The sequence below is a fragment of the Lagopus muta genome, chromosome 5 (assembly GCF_023343835.1).
Source record: "Lagopus muta isolate bLagMut1 chromosome 5, bLagMut1 primary, whole genome shotgun sequence".
In the NCBI taxonomy this organism is placed as follows: Eukaryota; Metazoa; Chordata; class Aves; order Galliformes; family Phasianidae; genus Lagopus; species Lagopus muta.
This window is the reverse complement of record NC_064437.1, coordinates 17,259,703-17,283,818: the sequence shown is the minus strand read 5'-3', so window position 1 is coordinate 17,283,818 and position 24,116 is coordinate 17,259,703. Positions and strand designations below refer to the sequence as shown.

Sequence of the window (24,116 nt, the reverse complement as noted above, 5' to 3'; positions counted from 1 at the left end):
GCTCAGATTTTCCTGAACCTGTGGTGAGTTGCCAGTGGCACAAGACTGTTAATAAACGGGCTTTAGTCTTTCAGTGCTTGGAGCAATATTCCATATGTTGTTTCCCTTGATCTGTTTTCCTGAAGGATGTGAAATTTGATTGTATGCTTGCACAGATGCTTTCAGTTTAGTACTGATAAATCTGGAATTCTTTCTATATTAGCATTGTCAGTTTGGGTTTCTTTTGCGTATTTTTAAATGAGCTTACCTGTTTGGTAAAATCCCTTTGAATTTTTTGGTAGGATTTTGACATACAAAGGACATCTGATTGTAATATAAACAAAAATATCAGATTAGCCATAAGATTTGCTACTTAAGTCATGCATTATAGGACAAGAGGTAGTGGGCCCCAAGTTGCACCAGGGGAGGTTCAGATCAGATATTAGGAAGAATTTTGTCTTAGAGTGATAAGGCACTGGAACAGGCTGTCCAGGGAGGTATGGGGTCACCAACCCTCAATATGTTTAAGGAAAGGGTTGATGTGGTGTTTAACCACATGGTTTAGTGGTAATATTGGAGGTAGATCAACTTAGAGGTATTTCCAAATCTTAACAATTTTATGTTTTCATTTTTGTATGGGAGAGAAGAATGGAGAGTTCTGAATGTAGACTTCTTCATTTCTACTGTTCAGAAACGTATTGTTGAAGTATTAAAACTTTGTATTAAAGCATCTAAAATTGAATTTAGAAATAACTGGACAAATTAAGATGTTTTGTTAGATCATTGACAAATATCTAATTATTTCCTCTCCAGTAATGCTCTTGTAACTTCTAATTGAGTATAACTATAAGGAATCAATACACAAGAAATAATAGATAAGTTATTTATTATAACTTTAGGTATGGACTTCAAAATTAATTCAGATATTAAGATGTGGGGAAGCGTATGACCAACTAACAGTTCACATGTTCTATTTAAAGAGCCTGATAATGCTGCCTTTCTAGTTGTTAGCGATGATAACTGCTAATGGTGCTTGCAACTTGTGTTGCTTCTCAACCCATGTGGCGAAGTTATGCCTCCCAGAGGTAAGTTTTGGTATTGGCAGAAAGCATTGCAGAGGACGGCAATACCTCAGAGCCTCGGGCGTATAAAATGCTATGGATGATGCAGATGATTAGAGAACTCATCTGCTGTGTTTCACAATCACTTTGTACAGATGCAAATTTTTGTTTTACTCAGTATCTTCTGAATCAATTTTACTGCCTGTATGGGAGTGGAAGGAAAGTGTCTCTGAAGTAACTTAACCATTTGCACAGTTAAAAATAAGCAACAGAAGATAGGGAGATTTTATTTCTTTTATTGTCACAAAATGTTTGTCTTCATATCAGCTTTAGAAATATTGATGAATTCTAATCTGGAAAATATATGAAGTGATTGAGGTCTCTATAAACAATCTTTTTAGTTCTTACCATATTCAGAATTGTGTTAACAAAGCTTGGTTTGTTCTAACAACACTGCATGTTTCATTGGGACAGAATTCATGACTTATTTTCAATTCACATTTAGGATTTTGTTCTTTTCTGTATGCTGTGTTGCTTTGTGTATTTGTAAAGGAGAATTTTATTTTCTCTAAGTGATAAATCTATACATTTAATTATGGAACATTTATAAGATTTCCATGACAGCCATGTAAGAAGATTCATGTTTACTTTGTTTCTGAGTTCTCAGTGCCTTTTTAATGACTACTGTATAATTAAAACAGAATGCATAATTTGTGAGATTACATAATATAAATCAGTTTTGTTTGCATGATGCTGGACAATTGTAATACATGTACAATATACTGCTGCAGAGACTTACATGGGTTCTTGCATTTGTTGCAGAATTGTGAGAAACTAGAAAATAATTTTGATGACATCAAGCACACGACTCTTAGTGAGCGAGGAGCACTTCGAGAAGCAATGAGGTAAGTCTGGGTCACCATAGCAACAGTCACAGATGTGGTAAAGAAAGAGTCATTCTTCATTATTGGGGGAACAAATGAGTTCATTGCCACCATTCAGCTCTATTCTCTAAGGTATTAATTTGTCAGTGGAGAGGCTTCCCTTGAGGCTGTACTTTGGTTTTGAAGCTGCATAAATGTTAAGCCTGACTGCACAGTAAAAAACGTAAATGTTTAATTTGTTATTTAAAATGCTTAAGGGGTGCCTTGCTTTATATTTATACTAAACTGTGAGTGAATGAAAATATTGTTCGTCTAAATTCTGTAAGTGTTAAAGAAATTGCACAATGCTGTTTGAACAAACCTGTGCCTGCTTCTAAATTGGATTTGATTTTTAAGTATTTGGTGGCCTGTGTACTCAGATCACTGTTTTTACATGATTTTGGTTTTGTTAATAGAATTTTAAAATGCACCTGGTATTTCGTATGCTGTAGGGATGCATATTCTGCTTAATACTTTCATATCATCTAATTCTTTTTAGAGGGGGGTTAAAAGTTGTCAGTAAGTCAGTCTTTTCTTGCTGCCCTTATTTGCATTGCTGAGTATTTTGGTGCAGGACTCCAAAGAAACTTGAGCTATAGTGCCCAAAATAGGGAATGATCATGGATAAAAGGAGGCAGAATAGAGAAAGAGTTTCTAAAATAACTTCCTAAATACATTAAGAAAGACTATTAATTTTAGTATTATTTATGTGTGATAAAATTGGGCAAACATGCTTTATTAAGTTTTGAAAGTTGGGTAGTAATAAACAGTAAATCATTTCACTTGCCTGATATAAGTAACTTCTTAGAGTTGCACAGTAAAAAGTACAAACAACAGTAATATTGAGGAGAAACTCAAAAAACTAAAGCCATTTGCTTTGATTCTATTCGTAATCCCTTTACATTTATGAATGACTTTATTTTCATGACTCTGAATGACTTGATGTTCATGATGCTCTTGGCTTATGAACACTGCTATGAATAACTGTTTGTAAAGGTACTGTGTGAAATGTAACCTGCCTATTTAAAAGCCTTACTTATTACCTTCCAGTTATATTCTTTCCTTTCTGAAAGTCATTAGCCTTTCTAATTTTGATTTCTTGTTCTTTGTTTCTTTCCTACACTTAAAGGACTGACTGTGTGGTCAGTCCCCCGTATACATAGATCTTTCCTGTAGTGCTAGTAAATGAAAAATGACTTATAATAAAGATTTAGGGAACATATGGTGTGTGAAGCTACTTTTAGTATTTTCCCCAAGCTGGATTTCTTGTCGCTGGTCTCCTGTAACAACATTCCATGGGTGGTTTTGTGGTGTTTTGAAGTACATGACTCAGCATAGTTAATCTTTTAAAAACTTGGTTGCTGACAGCTCTTTGGTGATAAACATTCACTTGAGGAGGGATCTTGAGCGTTTCAAAGGTCATGCATCTGTTACAAGGAGCATGTAAGATCACAAGAATTTTCTACATCGCACAAAATAGAAAGCACACTACTAACCCATACATTTGTATCCTGGTCATTTTTGGTAGCATACAAACCATTTGGAGGAATAGTAATTGATCTTAAAGTTTGACAGATATTGTGCAGTGCTGGAGTTCTCTTAATTGCCCTCAATGTAATGTAGTTCTTTGTTGATCAGAGGATGGTGAGGAATTCTTGTGCGTTGCTTATGTGTTTGTAGATAATATGCAGTCATAACTACTATTGTATTCCTTTTTTCTATCTTAGTAAACAGTTTTATCACAACCCACAGGTTCTACTCTGTTGGCTTTTTTTTAATTCTCTTCCTCATCCCACTGGGAAGGGGAGGGTAAGCAAACAAATGTGTGGTGCTGAGTCATCTGCTGGGTTAAACCACAACAACTTGATGGCTGCTTTTTTTTTTCTATTTGGATCCAAGATTACCTGCAACCTACTTTAGTCTCCCAACATCTTTGAGAGATGAAAGTTCACTTTGCTTTCCCATTGCTGTAGTGGACTTTGGATCAGGTGTGGGAGGATATAGATTTGCTGACACAGGTATTGAGACACTTGCCTCCTTTCGGTTGGGGAAGAAGGCAGAGAGGGCTCTGTGTTGCACAAAGGCACTGAAATCATATGGACATGAAAACAACAACGAAAAATCCTAGCTGGATAGCTAAGCAGATATAGGTGAATCTCAGATGAGCCATAAGTTGAGTGGGCAGTCTGCCCAAATCCTCTCTGATTTCCCAGGGTAGTACTGCTGTTTGGCCTGATGAGAGAAACAATGAACATTTTTCCCTAGTGCTCCTGTTTGGATCTAGACCTTCCGCTTTAAATTTCTCTTTGAGAAAAATGGTCAACTTAATATGTATTTCAGTATATTTCTCTCTTATGAATGTTACTGTGCATCACACAAACACCAATAACCTAGTGGGGTCTTGTTTTCTTCCAGATCTTCAGATGATATTCAAATTAAAGAGTAGAGGAAAATCATTGCTCTTGTCTATATTTAAATATATACAAAAAGAAACTTTCTGGAAAATCATAAAATGTGAAATTTCTCTAGTTTTACTTCATGCAATGTTTTAGACCTTGAATCAAATAATGAGATTAGTTGGGATAGAGTGGTATTGCAAGAATTCAGTTTACTTTTATTTGCTTTATCCTATAAAGCATTCAATTCAGTTTGTGTGTGTTTTTTTGTTAATATAGTCTAAAAGTTTTGTTTATTATATTTTAATGTAATGACAAAGCTTAAGTAAATCCCCCTCCTCGGCCTGCTGCTGAGCACTGCCCAGCATGGCACAGGGTCTGCTGGCCTTGCTGCAAGGTGTTGCTGGATGACTTTCACCTTCTCCTCCAGACCCAGAAGGATCTGACTGTAGAGCTGCTTTCCAGATGCCAGCTGCCTGCAGTTGTTCCTCCCCAGGGGCAGGATATAACATACCTCTTTTTCTTTGAACTTCATGAGATTCCTGTTAGCTTATTTCTGTGAGCATGTGAATGCCCTCTGAAGAGCAGCACAGACTATTGGCCATTTGTAGACTTCCTGAGGGGCATGGCTTCATGACAAGCAATGCATTTTGTGTTGCATCTTAAATTATGGTACCTTGCTCCTGAACACTGTACTGGCAATATGCTTTAGGCCTATGTCTACTATAGGTTGCATGAACTTGGTGTCAGACAACTGGAGCCACAGTGGGTAGCATCCTGTGAGTCTGGCAGTGTGGTGGCTTATGGCAGTGAGCCATCAGTGAGACTGGTGAGATGTTATATATGTGAATGGGTCTTCCTTGTAGGTGCATAAATCTACGATCTGTCTTGTGAACATTGGCTGAATTAGTATGCATGAAAGCTTTGCAAGTGAAAATTAAAGCTGAATATTTTTATCCAGTCTCTGTGTTAATAAAGAAAGATTTAAACACATTTCATATTTACAAGTGGGAAAGAAGAGAGAAAGTTTACTTGTCTGTTTAGATCAGTCTAAAAAGGCATCAAACTTCATTTGGAATTTTCTTTTGCATTCATATATTTGCATATTTTGGATAATGTGAGCATGGGAGTGAAGCTTCAGCTATGATTTCCAGTTTTATAGAAGCAGTTTCTGTTAATGATGATATTCACTCTGTTGTCTTGACAACTGTATAAGCTGGAGTTAGTAATAATCAAGCTGCTTTTAATATGGTCTAGACTCTCAGATGTATTTGACAAATAGTTTCTATGGCTGGGCAAAACCCAAAGAAATTGCACTGTAAGGGGTTCCGTGATTTCATGAGTGCACACTAGTTTGCAGTTGAAGCCTGGGGATTTAAAAAAACAAGTGTGCAGTGCAAACTACAAAATACTGAGGAACTTGTTTGGGCTTCTGCATCTGCTCTGCACAGCAAACGCATCAGCACTGTCCCTGCAAACTGTTTTGTGGAGGAGAGGAGGAAAAAAAAACACCTCACTTTTGTGTCACTTCAAGGGTGAGGGAGCCTGTTTCTGCTTTTGAGCCATTTAGTTTTATAATTTAAAGAAAAAAATGGATGACAGTCAAAAATTTTGCTTTTAGCAAACTGCAGGAGATGTTGTCTGATGTTGGTTCTGAAAGAGGTTTTGAAAACCACTGTGGCAGATGGCTTACCACAAAGACTCCAAAGATGCCATGCAGTGGGTGCAGTGTCATACCTTTTTCAGTGACTAATAGTCACTCATCTGCAAACTGTTAGAGCAGAAAATTGCATTAGAAAATCTTGAGTTCCCTCTATGGATTCCCTTTTTGTTACTTTTAAAATGCAAGGTTTTAGGAATATTTCTTACATTTGTTTTTTTTGCTACCATTATCAATGGCTCTCTGTAGATTATTGACATTTGTTCTTTTATGTTGTGGAGCGTTGGACAATTTAGTTAGAAGGGGGCTCATGACATTTTAGACATTTTAAAAAAATGTCTGGGGCACAAACAGAAGCTGGGTGTGTCACAGCTTTGTCAAAGGAGCCTGGTGTTTCAGTTCAAGCCGTGGAAGCTCATGCTGTTTTATCTGCAAGTTGTGAATTTAATCACTACTGTAGTCAGCCTACACACGTACTCAAAAAAGCAGTCCATCCTTACAAATACTGTTTTAAATATCTGCTCTGGTTTCTTTCCAGGCACTTACTGTAGTTTTCAAGTATCTCTGATAATATGATCAGCTTTTCCTCTTATCTCCATCATGCCCGTCTAAAGTCATTGGGCTTTGCATTGCTTTGGGCATCTCTGACTTTATTCGCCTTGGACTTCAGCATACAAAGCAGAGCTGGTATTAAGGATAAAATAATCTTCATTCAGAAATGCTTTATCATCTGGTGATGTCTGCTTTGTTTGGCTCATTGTCAGCAGATCATAGTTATCATAATTGTTTAGGACACTTTAGTTGTAATGAAAATTAGTAGCTATACATACTTTTTTTTTTTTTGCTACTTTATACCATACTGGGTGCTGGGGTTCTGGAGATATAAATATATATTTATTTATAAAAAAAATAAAGTCTTCATTTTCTTAGAAATGTTTTCTTTACTGGGATGAAGGCGTTTCAGAGATTAAATTGGGTCCAACTGTGTGTCCCGAGATACTTAGCTTTCATCAGAATTAATCTCTGCTTCCCCTGTGGACTTCTGAACCTAAATCCTGTTTACATACTTGAGGCTATTTAGGAGAGTAAGAAGAGATTTTCAATGAAGCAATGTTCTGGTGGAACATTAAATTTAAATAGTAAGACCCTATTTCTTTATTTTTTTTCAATAACTTAGTTGTATAAAATATTAAACTAATATCAGTACTGTACCATTGCTTATTTGACTACAAAATTTTGGAGAAACACTTTCCATCTGCAGTGCTGAAAAGGAGCTACTTAAAAGGAGAACATATTTTATCAGTTTGCTGTTGAAAATTTGTTTGGCACTCAGGTAAGCCCTGAACCACTTCGGATGCCACGTGGCTTGCTTAAGTGGGTATAGCTGTTCTAGGGATGTGGTGTCACTGGACTCCTAGCCACTCTAGAGGTACCTTCCTTAGCTGGCAAAGTCACGGGGAACAACATTGTTCATCATGCTTAAAATACTCCAGGAGAGGACCACTGTTCATCTAGTTGCAGATAATTTCTAATACAGGAAGCCATTTACTTATTGCATAGTTCCTGCTGGATATTTTTGCTCTTTTCTAGTTGAAATATATCTATTTTAGTGAATGTAAAGCTGTATATTCCTTCTATAATAATTTTTAAAAATTCTACTCAGGTATCAGGCGAGTAGAGAATTTACCCCTAAACTGGAAAGGCCTGAGAAATTTTTTGATGTTGGTGTTGCTGAACATTTTACTGTGTACTTAGTATAACAATGTAATAACATATGAAATGTGTTTTTTCTTAAAATTATAGCTGCAAACAGAAGTTTGAAATGTAACTCTTTTAATATTTTCTCTATCATATTCATTTAATTCTCAGTGTAAGATAAGAATTCATTATTCTTGTGCTGAGAGTGTGAAACCACAAGTTGATAATGGTAACTCAGTGTTTATAAAATAAAGTGTTGTGCCTGCAGTGTGGTCCAATTACACAATAGTAGAGTAGGGATGTAATGCAGAAATGCTGCTTTCTATTTGTTTCAGTAAGTTTAGCACAGTGGAAAATGTGGCATTCTTCCAAGGTAATGCATCAAGTTTACAGTTGACTGGAAGTGCAGTGGAAGTTACTCTAAGACTTCATGTGCTGGCTAACAACTCTGGTTGAATGTGTGAGATAATTGTTTTATGAAATCTATTTGATGTTTCATTGCAAAGAGTTTGTATCTTAATTTTGAGACATAATAGTATTCTAAGAGGTATTTGAACAAGTGTCTCTGTAGATGCTGCATTTACAATGTTGCACTTTTAGCAATTGAGCATAATTTATATATGGATAGAGCTCACATACATTCTTCTTCCAGTAGCCTGCTGAATCTGATGAAACTTGAAAGAACTGCTCCATTAATTTGGTCAGATTATTTGAAAAAAAATGTCAACAGGCTGTGTCATTTCTTCTTGATGCTTAGAGAGGTAGTAACAAATCGGCAATTTGACAGGTATGAAGAAACCAGAGGTTGCGCGGTATCTTTCTCAATAGCGACTTTACCATTTACCAATGAGATGTGAAGAGTTAGATAAGAATCTCCTATAATTTTTGCTCTTGGTATAATTTTTATTAATCTTTTCCATCATGTTAGAGCCATTTCCCAGATATTTAACTTAAAGGCAGACAATGTTACTGTTGTACTGGGTTTAGCAGTCAACCCACTACAATTCCCTCAAAGGTGCTACAGAAAATTGCCAAGTCACAGCCAGAACCCAATGGTTTAGCATCAGGTGAGAAGGCAGGCAAGTAATGTGTCTGAATGACTGGAGGGGGTGGAGCCTGGAGGGCTCATTTAAGGGTTGGCAGCTGAGGGAGCAGCATCTGTCTGGATAGAGATTGCACTCCTCTTGAACTGCCACTGGTCAGTCATTGGAAGGGCTGAGACAATTGTCCTTCTTTGTTACCTGCTGCTGCTCCATAGTGTCTGCATCCTACTAGAAGGTTCTGTCATTGTCACCTTTTGCCATGCAGGTGTGTTAATATTATTTACATTTTTGAAGAATTATTTGTCAGGAAAATATGCACATTTAAATAGCATGTGAATGCTTCTAAAAGCTCCTCCTTGCTATCTTCTAGCTTGTTTAAAGTGTAATGTGGAACAATTGGTCCTTAAAGGTGTTCAGCTCCTGATGTTTTTTTTTTTTTGTGAGAGCTGGGTTGAGGATATCATTTAATTTGAGCAGGTTTTTCAGTGCTGCTATAGGTAATAATACCAGCTCTGCACTTGCTGGGTTTTATTTTTTTTATAAAGGGAACATTTCTAATCTTAAATGTTTTTTTAGAAATTCTACTACTTTTCTCAATCTTTTTGTCTAGAAAAAGCATCTGATAACTTACAGAAATGTTCTTTACAATATTGAGTTTGGATTTACAGTAAAAGCAGTAACTGCTACTAGCTTCTAAAGCTTTCCAAAGATCTGTTGTTCCATACATGCGTCTTTTTCTGAAGTATTTCTGGATGCCTTTGACAGCACTGATCCAGCAAGTGGAAGACTGTCACTGGCAGCATTTATCTTTGCAGGAAGTATGTTTGTTTCAGCTGATTGGGGTAGTTTCAGCTCTGACATCTGAACATGTATAAGTATGCAAAAAAAAAAAAAAAAAAAAAACCAAAAAAAACCAGAAGAATCACAAGGTTAAAAATAAAAAGAACAATAAAAAAAAAAAAACATTCAACGATCGTGGCCAATGCTCTTTAAGGAGATAGCGTTGTGTGTGAGGGAAAAGTGAGTAGTGGTTTAGCCAAGCATCAAGGCTCTGCACTGGGCTAACAAAGAGGTAACTGTGGACAGCTATTAATGGGACTGGAAGAAGGGATCAGTACTAAAGGGAATCCTTCAGTAATTCCTACCAGCATCAAGAGCACAAGCCAACTGTCCACGCAGTTAATGTAGTGAGCTTGCTGGCTGCAAAAGTGTGTTATAAATGTTGTCTGGGTCTAAGGGTCCTTGTTCATTGGAATTGGCTCACACAGTGGTGAGGGGCGGAAGAGTGAAAGCTGAGTGGATTGAGGGCACGTGCTGATTTGGCAAGAATACAGGTTGAACTTGGTATGTAGCAGCAGTGATCAAGAGTGCCTTCCAGATGAATAATTGAGTATAGGTTGGTCAAAATTTTCCTCTCAGCAGTGACATAATTTGGCATGGCATGTGCCAACATTTAATGAAGAATACACACTTGAGACCTTCCAAGCTGGCTTGATGCCCCTACAGCTGCTTTTTAGAGCTCTGAAAGCTTTATTTTAGGTTGGTAAAATATCCCCCCGCACATACAAAATAACTCAACGCATTTGAACATCACCTGTCAGGGGTTTTGGGAACAATATTGTATGGTAGCAATCACAAAAGGAGGATCAGTCAGAGATAAAGATCAAAACTACAGAGCAACAAAACATGCTTGTCCCTAGATATCCTGGATCAGAGTATCTGCTCAACACCTTGGTTTGCTTTGATGACTGGCACTGACACAGAGGTGCTGCTTTTTCTGTCACTAAACTCCAGTTGAACCACTGCATCTGTGTATGTAACATGCTGTGATTTTTTTGCCACTTTTTTCTTACGGCTGAAAATATAGTGAAAGACGGTGTTACAACTTGGATTTCTAAGGCTATGTAAACATGCCTGGATTAAAAGCAAGAGCCATCCAAATCTTTGTAAAATTATCTATCTTCCATCCAATGTCATGCATAACTACTGCATCCCCAAGCAGACTTGAAAGATTAAACTCTGCATTTTATTTATTGTTACGAAATATGTTCCCTTCTTCAATCCTGTAATGTAATGTTTTCCTGAGCTTCGGTTCTTATTGCATGGAATTTTCACCAGCAAACTTATAATCACTTCCATGCATGGCAGAAGTCATCCGTTATGCTCAATACTCAGTGTGGAAGTTCATTTTTGTGGTAGTAGCACCGCTTAACAACATGGAGTGTTCAGGAGGTCAAAGGACAGTGCTTCTCTAGCTGAAGTTAGAATTATTAGTGAAAACATAACTTGCTGTTGTTGCCTTCCTGAGTATGCAACTTAGTGCTCTGTATTTGCACTTAAATTGTCATTTAGCGGTTAATGTGGAAAATGACTAGCAAAAGGGAGAAGAAATGTTCAGCATTTTTATTCTGCTTCCTGGCTGCAGTTAGAACAATGGGTCAAAGGCACTAAGTACAATCTGCTTGTTTTGCTTTACCTTTGCATTTTTTCAGTCAGTGGATAATGGTCAGTTAATAGAATTACATTTATTGCTTTTTTTTTTTTTTTTTTTTTTAGGAGAAGGATTTTTCTCATCTTCACTGATTGCCAAGTTATTTGTATGTAGAGAGAAGATTCTTTTTGTATAATCAATCTGCTGCTACCCATTTTATTGCCAAGCATTCCTTCTCTATGGTAGCGTAATGTTACCTAGGGAACAGCTTAAAGCTGACACATACAGTGGTGCCACAAATTAATTTCACAGTTATCAGGATATAGGGTGATAACAACAACACAAGCTACTGTGAAATTACCATTGTTCCCATTGAGTTACAGTGTAATTATTACTTTTGTGGCTACTATGCAAATAACTCATGTCACCACTGTAGGATGGGATGTGCTTTCCTTTCTCTGATTCAGTACTTTGTGCTACAGAGACATCTTTATGTACTATGTACTAGAGCTGTGCTTTGAATTTTGAACTGAGATCTAAACATGGCTATGTCTTCAAATAAAAAAAGCCACAAATACTTGAGACCTACTCCCATCCCCAAGTCCCCTGCTGTCTATTATCATCTGGAATCATAGCTGCATTTGTATGCTAATCTAACAAAATAATAATCAAGTTTTTAGTTTTCCATTATTTCCAGTGTGAAACTGGGATGTTTCCTTCAAGAAGGGAGCTTTGTGATAGTTACTTTTATTAAGGGACGATTTCAGGTTTCTTTGCTGCCACTTTGTGGAGACTTTGGTGGAAGGGATAGATCATTTTTATTACATTGCATATTCTTATATAAATTGGTAGGAAAATATGACTGGAGCAAGATTAAGGTGTTATCCTAGTATGTAAAAACAACTATAACAGCAATAAAACAATGCCTGCAGCATGATAATGACAGAAGACAAGGTCTGTCTTCCACCGTGTACTGTGTTGGAGTTGGCATGGGTGCTCCTTGTATCGCTTTAAACCATAATTTCTTGGGAGACTACAGCTTGAGTTACATATTTCAGAAACACATCTCAACGATTTTTTTCATCCTTCAATTGGGATTTTCAGAAATTCCTACAGGGAGCTTAGATGTGCAATTTGCAGTTATGTATGGATATATCACCTTCAACTGCTCTTAAAATTTCCATTTTAATAAGTGGCTAACAACCAGGTTTTCAAAATTGATGAGAATAGTTAAAATCTAAAGAAGAAAGAAAACTTCAGAGACAAATCATTTAGAAAAATAAAGCTACAATTATATGAAATGAATGAGCACTTGATTAAGTAATCTGTAACCAAGTAAAAATCTGGATAGATATTGATAACTTCCAATTATCAAAATTGAGTGCAAGGTAAATTTCATTAGAGTACAAGATTTTTGAAGATTGGAGCTTCATTTCTACTTAAGTATTCAATGATCTTTCATTGAAAAATAATCCTAATAATAGAATGATAGATTTTGGTTTTTAATTATTTTATATTTTATAGTAAACAAAGATGAAATAATTAAATTTGATGCATTTTCAAAAATTTGCTAGCTTACAAGCTAGATTTCTCTAGTTTGTGCTATATTGCATTGACAGAAGTATAGCACAGCTTGATAAGCATGAACACAAATATGAACAATGTTATGAAGGATCTATGTCCTCAGCATTTCCAAAAAGTATACCAGTACTGATTCACTGAGATTTGAGCTGCAGAGATCTTGCAAATTTGCGTTAAATTGTAATTACACCTTTTTTTCTTATGAGTGAGATAATTGTATAATCAATGAATATAAAGATGTTATGATTATGAAATAAACAAGAGTTTGGCTAAGCAAGTTATAATAACAAAAAGAGAACAGATGGAATGCTTTCCTGTGACCTGGGCTCACTGCAAAACTCTAGAGGAGGAATCTCCTGAAGAGATCCTTCCCCACTGGTAATCAGCTCTTAAATGGTTCTAGGAGAGCTGCAGCCAGGCTCCACCCTTCCTGGCAGCACAGGTGAATTGCCTTCGCCTGTGCTCCCATGGCTGACTCAGTGCTCACCTCAGGTGATCAATCAGGGGTTCAGGCTGTGATTCAGCAGTTCCCATACAATAACTATATCTTTTTTGAAGTTAAGAAAATAATTGAAGAGAAATTGTTGAGGCAGGAGGAGGAACACCCAAATGATAATGGAGTATAAAGGAAATAGATATTCTGTGTGTCAGTCTTCAAATATACAAGGGCTGCTCTGAATGTAACACGTCTTTATTATGTGATGTCAGAGGTGGATGTAGGTGGTATAGCAGTAGAGGCTGATCCTTCCCACCGGTATTCCATTACGTTTTGTTGCTGTGTGTCTGATGGCAGCAGTTCTGGTAGTTCTGTCTAACAAAATGGTGTCTGATATGGAAATGTATATGAAGCAAAGTGTCATTGAATTCCTCCATGAGGGAAAAAATGGCATCCATTAGCATTCGTTGACGCTTGCTGAATGTTTATGGAAACCGAAGAGCAAATGTGAACGAGGTGAGGCAGTGGGTGGTGCTTTTTCAACAATGGGCTGCTTCCATTGGTGCAGCACAGACTCGTGTTCATCGCTGGCAAAAATGTGCAATGAATGGTGATGACCATATTAAAAAAAAGTGTTACTGTGCACTTTATATCTGTTGTAGTTTCCTTGGAAATAAATAGCAGGCATTACTTTTGGTGCAACTTATATGTTAGTGTTTTTCAAACAAACAATTTTCTGATACCATTTCTTTAAGGAAATTGAAAAACTATACAATCACAAAATTACAAAGCAATATGTTGTCCCCTATCAAAGCATTGTTTTTCTGAAGGTTACACATAGACTGATGAAGGCGTTACTGCTATTTGAGTTGTAGTACCTGGTGGAGAATCATTTAGAGCAGTAGTTTTTTCTTCAATAATCTGCTAGTTGTGTGTTCTTCACTAAGAAAGGAAGGTTCCAGTTTCTCCCTTTTCATGATTTTTTTGTTTGAGTTGTTAAAACCTGCTGAGGCTTTTCACTGATCACCTAAAGCACATGAATGTAAATGCTCCAATTGATGATCTAGGAGGAAATAGTCAAAAGATAAGTAAACCTTATGATCTTGCTCATTTATTATCTATATGATGAATAATGGTGAAAAACCGTATGGTAATTAATGGACTGGCTTCATGGAATGGCTTCTATTTATTGTATGTCACTTTTTTTAGAGATTTGCTGATAAATATATTTATTGCAGTGTGAGGAGGTCACTAGTTACTGTGGGTATTAGTGAGACTGCGAGAGTACTCTAAAAATCTACTTTTAAAAAATTCCCTCCCTTTGCCCTCCTGTTGTATCACTTCTAGTTATTCAAGAGCTAAGCCACTATTTAACACCACAGCAATGCTCAGGTTTGATGCTGTTTAACCCATATAAGTTTCATTTGGAAGAAACAGCTTGTTCTAATTAAGAGCTTCTGGAAAATCTGCTGCAATCCTTGCATGCTGTTCTTAAGAGTCAACCTTGTGGAAGCAAGTAATTAAAGGTTTAGAGTCACCAGAGGTGTGCTCATTGGCCCAGTTTTGGATGGAGCTGGGAGGTTAGGGAGTGTTGTTGTAGTACTGTGGGGAACTTTCACTGCTGTTAGTAATGAGCAAGAAGCTCAAATGGTTCATAAAAATCAAATGTTGTCTTAATAGGCCTGATGATCCAAACAAGCAGTTTTGCTCAGGTATTCTGTAATGAGAAGATTTTCTTAATGGAAGTAAATATAATAAAGCTGTTGCTTATTATTATTCATGTTAATATTGTATCGATATAATCTTTCATAATATTACCAATATTCATGTTAATGAATAATAACAAACTTGAAATATATGATGAACTGTTTCATTTTTACATACATGTATCTCCAAAACTGCTTGCATAAAAATGCCTGGCAAACTGTGCATTGATAATTAGGAATGATTTACTTGCCAGTAGACATGATTGTATGCATTTTGGTGTATTTTATGTTTACATAGGTTTACTGGACTAATAGCGATAATTTTGTGTTGCATGTGACATGTTCTCTTTGAGGTTTTCAAATAAGGGAATTGTCTTAGTGTTTCAGTATTTTTGTGGATTTCTAATCTCCTCTCTTCTGCTTAGTGAGCAGTTTCAGCTACCCTGGTGGTGAGCCAGGAGGGAGAAGTGGGCTTTATTTTGGTTTTAACCATCTGGATAAGAAAACCACCTCCCACATTTAAGATAAAGCACTTCGATCTTTTTCTGGCTTGCCTTTGTAAAATTATGATACTCCTGCTTACCTGTGTTTGTCCTTTTTCTTTTTTTCAGTATACTTTTTTTGTTGTTATTCATGTGGCCAGCTATGACTTCACGCATTAAGAGGGACTAAGCCACCTTTGTTTATGGAGTAGTTGTCATAAAGGCTGTGACTTTCTGGACTTATCTTGCATCCTCCAGTCTCTAGCTAATAACGAGTGCTCAAAGTGCTCAGCAAAAGTATACTGAGAACTAAAGCCTAGATCTGACTGCTAGGGAAGCAGATTCATACCTAGTTACTTACAGGGTGTCAAAACCTACATAAAAACAGAGTTGATTTCCTGCTGTATAGTCAGTGCAAACCTCTGCAGAGCCCTGGATTGGTCTTTTAGCAGGTTCTCATGGTTTCTGTTAGAGATATAGGCAACCTAAACTAGTGTGCAACTTAAATCTGAGCTATATTGTGTATTGTAAGTACCGAAGGGTGTGCATATTTGCTGAATGATGACGTGAGTAAAATTCTTCAGCAGTGTCAAGGGACAGGGTGTCTAAGGACAGCACACTTATTATTCTATTCTTACAATTGACATCATTTGTTTTATTGTGTTCTAGCTGTGTTCTAGAAGGCAAATGTACCATGTAAGAATGGGAGAAGTCCTTAGTTGTGCTTCTCTTGATGGAAGGTGAACTTTTGACATGGAACTTTAAATGTCCCTTCATGTTTATCACAGCCCATGACTGAGGGATATAGATAGGTGCTAATGTAGATAAAACACTTTTTGTTTTAAGTTTCACCTACCAAATGAAACTTAAAAATAACTTTACCTGAAATTGTCTCTCTTTGCCAGATGAAAAACTATGGTCCTCTCATTTTATGATGAGCCTACTATTTCTATACGCTGGGCTGCTGAAAATTAAACATTATCTGTGCTTAGAAGAATGTAATGGTTCTTCTCCAGGGGAAATTCTCTAAATCAGTATTAAAAATAACTAAACCAACAAACACCACTCCTCAACCCTAGTAAATAAAAAAAATGAAGCCAATACCAAACAGAAACAAACAAAAACAGATCTTTTACATTTTGACGAAGTTGGTAATATTATGATCTTTGGCTTCAGGGCAAAAGTATTTTTCTATGTCTACGTAGAAGGATGTTCATGTCATTTCTGCCTCTGCTATAAATAAAAAGCTGGATTGGTTGGCTGGATTGTCTCTGTAATGAGTTCCAACTGGAATACTATCCCTCCATGCTTGGCTTAGGCACCTTTTCAGTGGAACTTTTTCTGGTTCTAGAAAGATTTTAACCTCTTCCTTGCCCAGGAAGATGCACTGTAACACAGGAAATGGCTTCAAAAATAGAAAGTTTCAGGATCAATGGATGTTAGTATAATTTCAGTTCATCTAGAATTCTCCGTTTTCTTGTTTTGAGGAACTGAGTTTGAGGAATCACTTTCAGTTTTGTTCTTGCTAGACAGAACTTTTGGCATCCATTTTACTAACTCAGCCTAGGACTGTGAGTTGTTCTTAAATATCAGCTACTTCTATGTCGCATGTCTTTCTTAATTACTTTGCTCAGTACTCTTTCTGTACAACTGAGCAGAAAATAGTATTTTCTCATGGAAATACTTAAACCTGCAAGAAGTTTGTTTGCAAAAATGCTTTGGGCAATTTCCCTCTGTCCAAGAAAACATACTTTAGTAGTAATATAGGTAATATGTGACATTGTACACTCAAACAGTAGAGAATAGGTTAAACAAAACATTAAAAAGAGCCTTAAAGCAGAAACATGAATCTTAACAGCTTCTCTAGAAAATACGTGATTAGGGAATTCCTTGGGGGAAAAGGTATCTTTTCGTTGTCCCTCCCTGAGATCACTAAAGAGCTTTCTTTTTCTACTTTTAATAATCATCAGGTTCTTGTTGTGGATAAATTAAATCTGCACATCAGTGTGCTACTTGCAGATATGAATCTCTTTCCTCAGCACATGTGGAAGAATCAGGAAAGTGCTGAGCACTTTGGGAAACAACAAAGAACTCCTACTTCTTTCACTTAAAATTAACTTAAGCCAAATGCTTAAACTTAAATGCTTTGGTGTATGTATAATGTAAGGCTGCAGTACTTAACTCTGCAAGTGAGATATCTACACGTTGATTTTATGTTGGCTCATGAAGATAAACTCAGCTCCTGGAAATAGTGTTTTCTTCTCGTGTGATGATGCCCTGCTGTGAGGCCAGTGCCCTACCTGACACAGCTTGGGTTTTCTTTGTGAGGGTTCAAGGGATCCATCCTGAGCTTCATCCCGAGATTATCCAGTATAAACACTAATGCTGCTGTCACACCAAGGATAGTCCTGATCTTCTAAGTACATTTCTCTAAGAAATAGGATTAATAATTAATGTATGTTCCCTCTGTGTAAAATTGGATAATCTCTGACAGATGGTAGTTTTTAACAAGAACGCTGCAATAATTCAAATCAGACTAAGCATGTTTTATCCGTGCTTCAAGACTGAAAGACGCACACATGCATGAATGTAAAACCTGCATGGCTCTCTTACATTCCTCTCTACTCCTAGTTTTAGATCATGTGCATATGGAATTTTTGATTGCTGTCAGTAATGGAGTTATGTCAAATTTCATAGTGTTCAGAAAAGATCTGTCTTTAGCTGTCAAGTAGTGTACCTATCAGAGGTGAATAACTGATAAGAAAAACTGGAGAAGGAACTGTATATATACGTATATAGTCACAACTAATCATTAAAAAATGTAATCTAACAAAACTGCATTTTGTGTGTGTGTGTATATCCACATACAGGCAGATGTAGGTTGTTTTTTCTGTTTGCTTTTACTTTTAATGGCCTTCCATGGTGCTCTACAAGAAAGGAGATACTTAATCAGTTCTCATTTGTGCTTTACTGGGGGATGCTCACCCATATTTGGCACCCATCAGGACAGTCTTGTATTGGCTTTCAAGAAAAGATTATCCATCTCTTTTTGGAAGCCATAGAGTTATTAATGTACAGTGAAATAGTTGAGATACTTTGAAGGAATTGTCAAATATCAGCACCAGTTTGATGTGCAGGCAGGAATGCCTGATGTGCTGTAAACATATTCGATATTTAGAGTCCCTCATTTCAAGAAAAAAAAATTGTAAAAAGCGTGCAGCATGGCATACTTGTGATGGATGGGTGTCATTGTTTAAATGAAGGCTTTGAGTCACAAATGTATGTGCAAGTAGCTATTTTCTTCCATTTGTAAAATATTATGCTAAGTATTTCTCAGAATGAGTAATGTACTATATATATAGCATTAAAACAGTGTCTAAAAGTGCTTCATGTCACGTTAAGTAGAAATAGATACATCTATTGAATGCAACATCTAGCTCACATCTTTGGAAGTGTTGGTTTGGACCTTTTTTCCTTTGATAATTTGATTTTGAGATAATATGCATTTGTTCAGAAGAATATATTTATTTTTAAAAGTTATTGACAATAAAAATATTGACGTTAAATGGACCAATTATTTAATTTTTATATGGAGAAAGTTATTAACATGAGAATAGTTCTTTAGATGACCAGCTCTGTCAAAAATAACTGGCAGTTATGAGACTGGTGGTGATTAAAGCCATTTATGTGTTGCTTCCACAAGTTTCTAAAACCATGTAATGTGAGCATTTATGCTACCCTGCAATGTAAGAGCAAGCATGTCCAGCCCACGGGCTGCTTGCAGCCTGGCACAGCTTGCAATGCTGCCATTATGGCTGTAGCTCTGCTCTGCCACGTGACCCAGCCTGAGTGCACAGCCATCACTCAACCCCAGCCTGACATTGATGTGCTATTAACCCTCTCTGGGCTGAAACCAGGGCATGGGGAGGGTGCAGTGCAGTGCTAACTCAAGTGATGGCAACTGTGTTTCTGCATTTTGATACATTGCCTAAACACAGTCCTGTAAACAGCAAAAACTATGCAGCTTTACTTTCTGTTGTGATAAATACATTTCAGAGCAGGTTTTAAGATGCAAAAGAAAAAAAAAATCAATTTTTCGGCTTATTTGCAACTCCATTTTCAGTTGATATTGCATTACATGTGAATTTTCAAATGGAATGTGTAGAGTTGCAAGCCAAAATTTGATCATGTCTCTTTTCCAGATTTGTATAAGCCCTGTCTTAGCAGGGAGAAATATCTCTCACTTCACAGTCATGCCTTATTCATGTCGTCACTTTTGGCAGTCTGTGCATTTGTGAACAGCTGTTTTCAAGTATGAAACACAAGGGGAGTAAAACTTCATCCAAAATCTCTGAACACCTTGAGAACTCACTATGAATTGCAACTGCTGCCATCAACCTGACTGCATTGGTGGGATCTTTTAATCTCGTTTGTAAAGCTAGTTTTGTAGTTTTGTTGCTCTGTTTTTCATGTTTAATAATGAAAACATTAGAAATTAAATTGTTACTTACATACCATTAATTGTACTATATTTTTTTTATGATGGCTGATCATGAAAGCATTGTCTCCTGTTTTATTATGCTGGCTTATGATATCAGAGGTGGATGTTGGTGGTATGGCAGCAGATGTAAGGGAACACTGGCAGGAAGGTTCAACATGTCGTTGCTGTGTGACAAATGGCCATGGAAAGGCAGTCTGACAGAATGCTGTCTGACATGGAAGTGCATATGAAGCAAAGGTATTTCATTGAATTCCTCCAAGGGGAAAACATGGCACACACTGGCATTCATTGGTCCTTGCTGAACACTTATGTAGTCCAAAGAGGGCATGTGAACACAGTGAGGTGGTGGATGGTCTGTTTCAAATGTAGCAACAGTGGTCAACTCTGCTGGTACAGATTGTTATAAGAGCAGCCTGCATGCTTTTATTCATTGCTGTTGAAAATACATATCTGATGGTAGTTACAGTGTTTTCTTTTTTTTGTAGCTTAAGGTTTGTTCTGTTAAGCAGTGTTATTGTGCTCTTAGTATCTGTTACTGTTTCCATGGAAATAAATAGGAGGCATTACTTTTGGAACAACCTTCATAGATCCAGCCCTAGACAATTCCTCTTCACTTGATATGGCACAGGCAAGCAAAAAAGTTGGGCACCCATGTTGTAAAGGTTGAATGAACTCTGCAGTGAATTTCCAAACTAAGGGTCATCTTGTTCCCCATTGATCCTGTCAAAAGGGAAAGGAGAAGCAAAGATAATGTAAGAGAAGCATTAGTTTTATGTCCATAAGATGTGATTGTATTTGATCATTATTTCTATTTATAAATTCAGTTCAAAATCTTCAAATGATAGTAGAATGATAACTTTGGGTAAACCCATTTTTACCACATCCAAGGTCAAAATGTGATACAGTTTTGTGTTCCAAAACTTGAATACAATCTTTGAACCATTCTTTTGATATAATAATTTCATTAAGCCATTAGTATTAAGTTTTAAAAATAAATTATCTGGATGCAGTACTTGACATGGACCACAGGAGAGGGCTTTTATGATAGAGGCCATCCCAGTGCCATCTTTTTTATATGCTGCCATGGAGATTTGCATTGAAAACAGTTTAAAAAGTGGCTAGAAACGTATACAACATTTCTATGCTGATGTCACTGTAAACAGTAAAGTTAAGGTAGAGAAATGAGTGAAAGCCCCAGTAGAGTAAAGCATCATTTAACGAATTGAAGAGTATGCTTCCCTCCAGGTGATGCTAAGTAGGCTCTGAACAAGTAATGAGGATAATCTGTGAACTCAATAATATGTGATATTCTTTCTTGATTTTTTTTGCATGCTATTGAGATCAGTGGATATTTGAATATAGATGGACAGTTTTCAACTTTTATCTTTTGTTTTCATAGATTGAGGTTAAGACTGGAAGTTGATCATTGCATGATAATTTTTGTAGTGCTGCCTTAAATCTGAGAAATCAGTCTAATCTTTAGGAAATATTTTCTAAACCTTTGTGCCTACAGTAGCAAATTTCTGCAAAATGGTAGTCCGGAAGCTGTTTCCTTTTTCCCTGCAAAAGTAGATTGAATTTGAGAGTATTAACAAAAAAGTAAGTAAAACTTACTGCATTTCTTAAAGTTCTGCTTATTTACTGTGTAATAGAAATGCTCACAGAGTATTTTTGTAGAAGCTGGAAGAGGTTGACAGTAGCTTATTATAAAAGCAAGGAAGATATTGTTCTTCTTGCACTGATACATGGCAAGATTACTTTAAGTTCGTGAGCCATGATGAGCTGTGCCTTTACTGAGGTGGATATTGGATGCATATTGAAATGACCATCATATTCTGCTGGGCTTTATTTTGTAGCATTCCAGTATTATGAAGTTATAGAAAGCTTTTTTAGCTTATTTTTAAGTTTTTTTTTTTTTTAACTTCAAGTGTTCCGGGGCACAGAGCTGATGATGCTAACCTTCCTGTGAATCCCTACTTCATTTGTTCTCATTAGAAAGCATTTGCGTAACCACCTGAAAGACAAACTAAAGGCCAAGTGGTGATATAGCTTTGCATTTTCTCCTTTCTGCCACAGAAGTGTAGGTTGTCAGTGAATTCTTTGCTCCAAGATTGGACTGCAGGAAGGAAAACAGCTTCTGTAGTATCTAGTAATATGTTTATCAGATTCTTGCACTCATGTTCTCTCAATCTGTTATAATTCCTCATTTATTGGTTGTAGGGAACCAAAAAAGAGAGGGGATAAAAAAAGAGGTTTTTTTTTTTTTTTACTTACTAGTTGTGGAATTAAACAACAACTGTGAGGAAATGTCGAAGTCCTGGTTCTTGAATCTTAAGAAATTGTGTCATTCCACGTAAGTTACTTTGCCATAAGCTGTGTATGGCATTGTTATGCATCTGTCATATTAGTTTGTACGAAATTGATGTTGATATATCTACATGGCAAATTTAAAAACTGTAAGTATATTTGTCCTCAGTTTTTTGTCGTCTGGCAAGTTGTGTTCTCATCACGCTTTTCCCAGTGTTGCTTAAAGAGTGTATTTAAGAAGAGAGTGGGTTCATGCAAAGCTGCCTTATGGTTCACGTTGGTATGTACCTCCTCCTGAGCTGACAGCTGCCGCTTTAATTCCAGTAAGAATCCATGTTGCCTTCCCTATGGCTTCTCCAGGTGCTGCAATGCCTGGAGGAGGTAAAATTGCACTAACTTTTACAGATGTCAACATCTGCACCAGAGTAGGGCTGTGTTGATTAAAACTTCAGTCGTCTAACACGTTAGGAGTAATTAACCAAAACTACTTGTGACTGTGCAAAAGACATTTCACTTAGTGTATAGCTTCCTTCTTTCTTCTCCTACCTCTGAGGTTTAAAAGAAATCAGCTGTTTGTTTTACTCGTAGGAACTCAGAAAAATGTAATGTGAAATATTTCTACTTTTAGAAATATTTGCTGAAAAATACTTAAATTCAATAAATTTGCAAATCATTCTTACACTAGCCATTCTATGGACATCCATGAAGAGTTTTTCCACTACTTATACAGGCTGGGGGATGAAAAGATAGAGCATAGCCTTGCCAAAAAAGACTTGGGGGTATTGGTGGATGGCAGGCTGGACATGAGCCAGCAATGTGCCCTTGCAGCTCAGAAAGCCATCTATATCCTGGACTGAATCAAAAGATGTATGGCTAGCAGGATGAAGGAGGCAATCCTGCCCCTCTGCTTGCACTGGTGAGACTTCACCAGGAGTACTGCATCCAGATGTGGAGTCCTCGGTACAGGGTAGACACAGATCTGTTGAAGCACATCCAGAGGAGGTCCAGGAAAATGATTCAAGGGATGGAACACCTCTCCTATGAGGACAGGCTGAGAGAGCTGTGGCCCTTCAGCCTGGAGAAGAGAAGGCTGCCAGATGACCCGATAGCGGTCTTTCAGTGTCTAAAGGGGAGCTACAGGGGAAAAAAGTAGACAGGCTCTTTAGCAGGGTCTGTAGTGATAGAATAAGCTGAAATGCTTTCAAGCCTAAAGGGGGTAATTTTGGATTACATACAAGGAAAAAGACAAAGTGAATGTGGTAAGGCATTGATATGGGTTGCCCAAAGAAGTGGTGGGGTGTCCAGGGAGGGGGCATCTCTGGAGACTTTTAAAGCAGGGCTGGATCAGGCCCTGAGTAACCTGATCTAGCTGCGTGTCTCTCCCTGTTCATTGCAAAGGAGTTAGATTAGATGACCTTTAAAGATCCCTCCTAAGTCTAAGGATTCTATGATCTCCGAGTAAAGAATTTCTTAAAAACAGAGTTTGAAGCTCACTTGGTGATATAATTTGCAATAATTTGTCCATTTTCCTGCTCAGTTACCCTTGATTGGAATAACTTTTTAAGTAACCCTTAAATTCAGCTTTCAGAAGGGACTGATGGCTTAGGGCATACATAGGGCAGTCTTCTCTGGGGCACACTGTTTTCTAGTTATTCCTAGGGTAAACTCAACCAAGATCTTTTTGTTAATATATTGGCAGAAAACAAGGAAGTTCAAAGGTCTTGTGTTCCTGTGCCTCTCTTTGTGGAAATACCATAGCTTGTTTAATTTAGAAATTGTACTTCAAATTTACTGTTTAAAAGTCTGCTTAGATAGAAGGGATTTGTTTGCTACTTACAAACTCCCTTTCTCTTGAATACCTTCAAAGCTATTCAATAGAATTACTGGATGGCACAGTTGCACTTCTTTAAGT

The 24,116-nt window shown here is 37.0% G+C and overlaps 1 protein-coding gene across 5 annotated transcripts in view; it reads left to right on the top strand.

The window, feature by feature from the left end:
* DPYD (dihydropyrimidine dehydrogenase) overlaps positions 1-24,116 on the top strand; it is a 327,299-nt gene that overhangs the window by 49,966 nt on the left and 253,217 nt on the right. For all 5 annotated transcript variants that reach the window (XM_048943871.1, XM_048943873.1, XM_048943869.1 and 2 more), the window contains exon 3: positions 1,863-1,945. In XM_048943871.1, coding sequence (XP_048799828.1) covers positions 1,941-1,945 — 5 coding nt within the window. In that variant the 5' untranslated portion in view covers positions 1,863-1,940. The remainder of the gene's footprint in view (positions 1-1,862; positions 1,946-24,116) is intronic.